Raw genomic sequence first — 3602 nt, forward strand, 5'->3', positions numbered from 1 at the left:
GCTCTATATCAAATGACTTTTATACCTACAAGGCTATATGGATATAGGTAGGTGAGCACTTAATAGTGGGGTTGGACTTGAACGGCCGTTAAGTGCTACACAGCAGGTGAAACGCAGCATCCCCACGTTGAAGTTCACCAACCTGTGTTCCTCCTATCCAGAACCACACTGCCCTGGATCCACGGGGAACACAGTGAGAACAGGAACATAGACACTTACTGTACGCTTTGGTTTCTTAATGCTATAACCCATTTTGGGGCGGGAACCCCTTTTGGTGTTGGCATTATGTTATAATATAGCTATTGAAAAATAGCAGACCTACAAGCTCGTAGCGCGCCACTCGGTGGCGCGCTACGAGCTTGTAGGTCTGCTATTTTTGAAAAATCGAAGAACGACCGACACAGAAACATAGCTTTTTCGGAAAACTGTCAGGATGTAGAAGACATTTTTTTTAATCTGATCTCAGGTCAAAATGGGATAATTTACGATCGACACAGATTTCCCACTGAGTCTGCCATTGCCTCTCTCTCTACTGTAAACCCAGTCCCATGTCTGTGTAAACCTCTTCCTAGATACAGTGGAAAATGCACACACACACACACACACACACACACAAACACACACACACACACACGCAACGCGCGTGCGCACACGCACCTGGGCACACCTCTCTCTGGTTAGCTGGTCAGGTTTCATAGCAACCTGATCTCCTCTATTGTCTTGTTCCCCTGCTGCCTCTCACACACACACACCCTGACTGACTGGTTAGACAAGACAGGGAGAGAGAGAGAGAGAGAGAGGGAGGGAGAGAGAGAGGCTAGAGTTTTGATATCTATCTCGGGAGATAGTTGATATTTATAATCTTCTACAAATAAATAATCCAGCTGGGGTCATCGTGCCCTGCACAGGGGAACGCAACACTTATTCCATAAAGCAAATACAAACAGCCCCCAAATACAACGTTCTGCCGTTTTCAGTGGGTTAGTAAAACTGTATCATGGCCAAAAGAAATGCGTCATCAGGAATGTACGAATGAATCATTACATAATTATACCAGATCTTTAGTATATATGTCCATCTCACTATGGATAACATCTTTACAGATCACCCCTCTTAGCTCTCTGGAGACTGACAGAGGCAGGGAGATCTTTCATATATATTTGTCATACTTTGTGTATAGGATCTGGGCCTGGAAGAACTGGTCAGTTGACTGGCCAAGACAAGAGGCCATCGTGTTTGGTTCAACTAAACCGCTTCATATAACCCATTTTGACTTGAGATCAGATTCTACAAATGTCTTCTACATCCTGACAGTTTTCTGAAAAAGCTATGTTTCCATGTCAGTCGTTCTTCGATTTTTTCAAAAATAGCAGATCTACAAGCTCGTAGCGCGCCACCGAGTGGCGCGCTACGAGCTTGTAGATCTGCTATTTTTCAATAGCTAAAGAGTAACATAATGCTAACGCCAAAAGTGGTTCGCGCCCAAAATGGGATAAACAGTCTCTGCAGTCAGAGTAGCCAGCTGCAGTCAGAGTGCACAAATCAACCCAAAATACTTCTCCCGTCTCCAAAGATCAACAGCCAACAACAAAATGACCAGCTGGGACTTTCTAGACTTTCATACCTCTCATTACATCCTAGCTTTGAGCTTTTGACTCAGTCTTGGGTCACAGGGCAGAACCGAAGGTTGTCATATTATTGTCCCTGGTATGCCTTTGCCTGTGCAACCGCATTATGCCAACTGAAACAAAGCATTGATGTACTCATTCATTTGCTTCCAACTTCAATAAAAAATAATGATATGGTTACGTTTTGTTCCAAATCCAGGCAGGCTGTAATTAAAGATGGAGTGCCACCATTTTTTTCCACCCTAAAACATGATCATCAGGTATTATTACAATATAAGGGGGAAGAACTTTTTTCCAAAAAGTGTACAGTATTTGTTAAAATCATGCTTTTATGTGGACACGCCCACCAGTTCATTAAGTATGCCTGGTTTGCCTGGTGGGTGGTGATGGGTGGTGATCCACCTGAACTGAAGCCGCACCCACAGCTGTAGTTGTATGATAAAGGGGGAGGGGTTAGGGGAGGGGCTGATAGTGTGGTGTCACTATATTACTGTTTACTTCATTGGCCCGTTTGACTGTCAAGGGTTCAGCCTCCAGGAAGAAACCCTAAATACAAAGTTAATACACCATTGCACATAAAAACAACTCCAGTCTGTCTAATTAAGTACTGTCACCTCATAGACACATGAAAAACTGGAAAAATACAAAAATTGTGGCACTCCATCTTTAACCCATTCTGACCGGGCACCCATTTTGGTTTCTGCATCATGTTATGCTTTAGCTATTTAAAAATAGCAGATCTACAAGCTCATATCGCGCCACCGAGTGGCGCGATACGAGCTTGTAGGTCTGCTATTTTTGAAGAATCGAGGAGCGACTGACATTTTTAGAATCTGATGTCAGGTCAGAATGTGTTCATCAGACCAGTGTGTGTCCGGCGGAAACCTCGTATGAATCTGATCTCAGGTCAGAATGGGTTAAGGACTTTTCAGATCAGAGAGCATTGGATTTTTAATTGCGTCTAGCATTACTACAGTACCATGCCGAAGAGAGCACCTTCCTTTTATTTAAATTAGTTTCTTTGGTGTGTGTATGTATGGATATGTTTTGCTCCATTAGCAATTTAGCAGCGTGGCTAAAGTTACAACCATGTCAGTCTGTCGGTTCGGAAACATTTCTCAAAAACTACTGCCGTGACAATCTGTGCATGAACCCTCATGAACCCTAAAACAATGGCCCGTACTGTTCGGTGACCCCATGGTTCTTCTCAAAATGTATTTCACTAGCATACATTTTTACTCCTTCCAACAAAGATTTAATGAAACATACTGCCTAGATGGCCTTGGAATGCACTGTGCATTCATCAGGCTCTCTCCCCAGAGGTTGACCCCCACTGATTTCGGTTACCCAATATCCTATCCATTTTCCTCTAGTGCCGGCACTATTAGGCCACAATTTCCACTTTCCACACACAATATCTCTGATAAATCTATCTGGAGGAAGGACCCAAACATTTTGGTTCTAGACAGTAGTCTGAGAATTTACCACTTTAACCCATTTTGACCCGAGATCAGATTCTCGAGCTTGTGTAGGTCTGCTATTTTTTTTAAATCGAAGAAGCACTGACATAGAAACAGCTTTTTCAGAAAACTGTCAGGATGTAGAAGACATTTTTTAGAATCTGATCTCAGGTCAGAATGGGCTAGACCAGGCAGCACACCCCCCCGCCCCCGAATACCGGAAAGACTCGCCCCGGTGCTTGCCCGTTTTTTCCTCCCGGGAATTGTCACCAGTGAGGGGGATAACTTTGTAATATGCTATTGGGCTGTTTGTATTCTTTTTGGAAAAACATAAAAAGATACTCCTGTTGAAAGGCTATATTATTTTACTTATATTGACCCTATAAACAATTTAGTATTATTTAGTATATGTAAGGTTTTGCACACTCAAATGGTACCTCGTCAGATAATCCCCACATATCCTACAACAACTTCTGTGAACAGACTTCAATGTAGTAGCTTTTCATAAAATATA

At 42.8% G+C, this 3602-nt stretch overlaps 1 protein-coding gene across 1 annotated transcript in view; it reads right to left on the reverse strand.

Moving 5' to 3' along the window:
* The window catches only part of fnbp1l (formin binding protein 1-like), a gene marked incomplete at its 5' end in the record, with an annotated part of 24784 nt that extends 23553 nt beyond the window's left edge, over positions 1 to 1231 (reverse strand). Inside the window, 2 exon segments of the mRNA XM_083766870.1 lie at positions 143 to 173; positions 1170 to 1231. Of these exon segments, the coding sequence (XP_083622996.1) occupies positions 143 to 173; positions 1170 to 1231 (93 nt within the window).
* Between the last annotated feature and the right edge of the window lie 2371 nt (positions 1232 to 3602).

Source organism: Protomyctophum parallelum (genome assembly GCF_964188405.1).
Source record: "Protomyctophum parallelum genome assembly, chromosome: 6".
Lineage (NCBI taxonomy): Eukaryota > Metazoa > Chordata > Actinopteri > Myctophiformes > Myctophidae > Protomyctophum > Protomyctophum parallelum.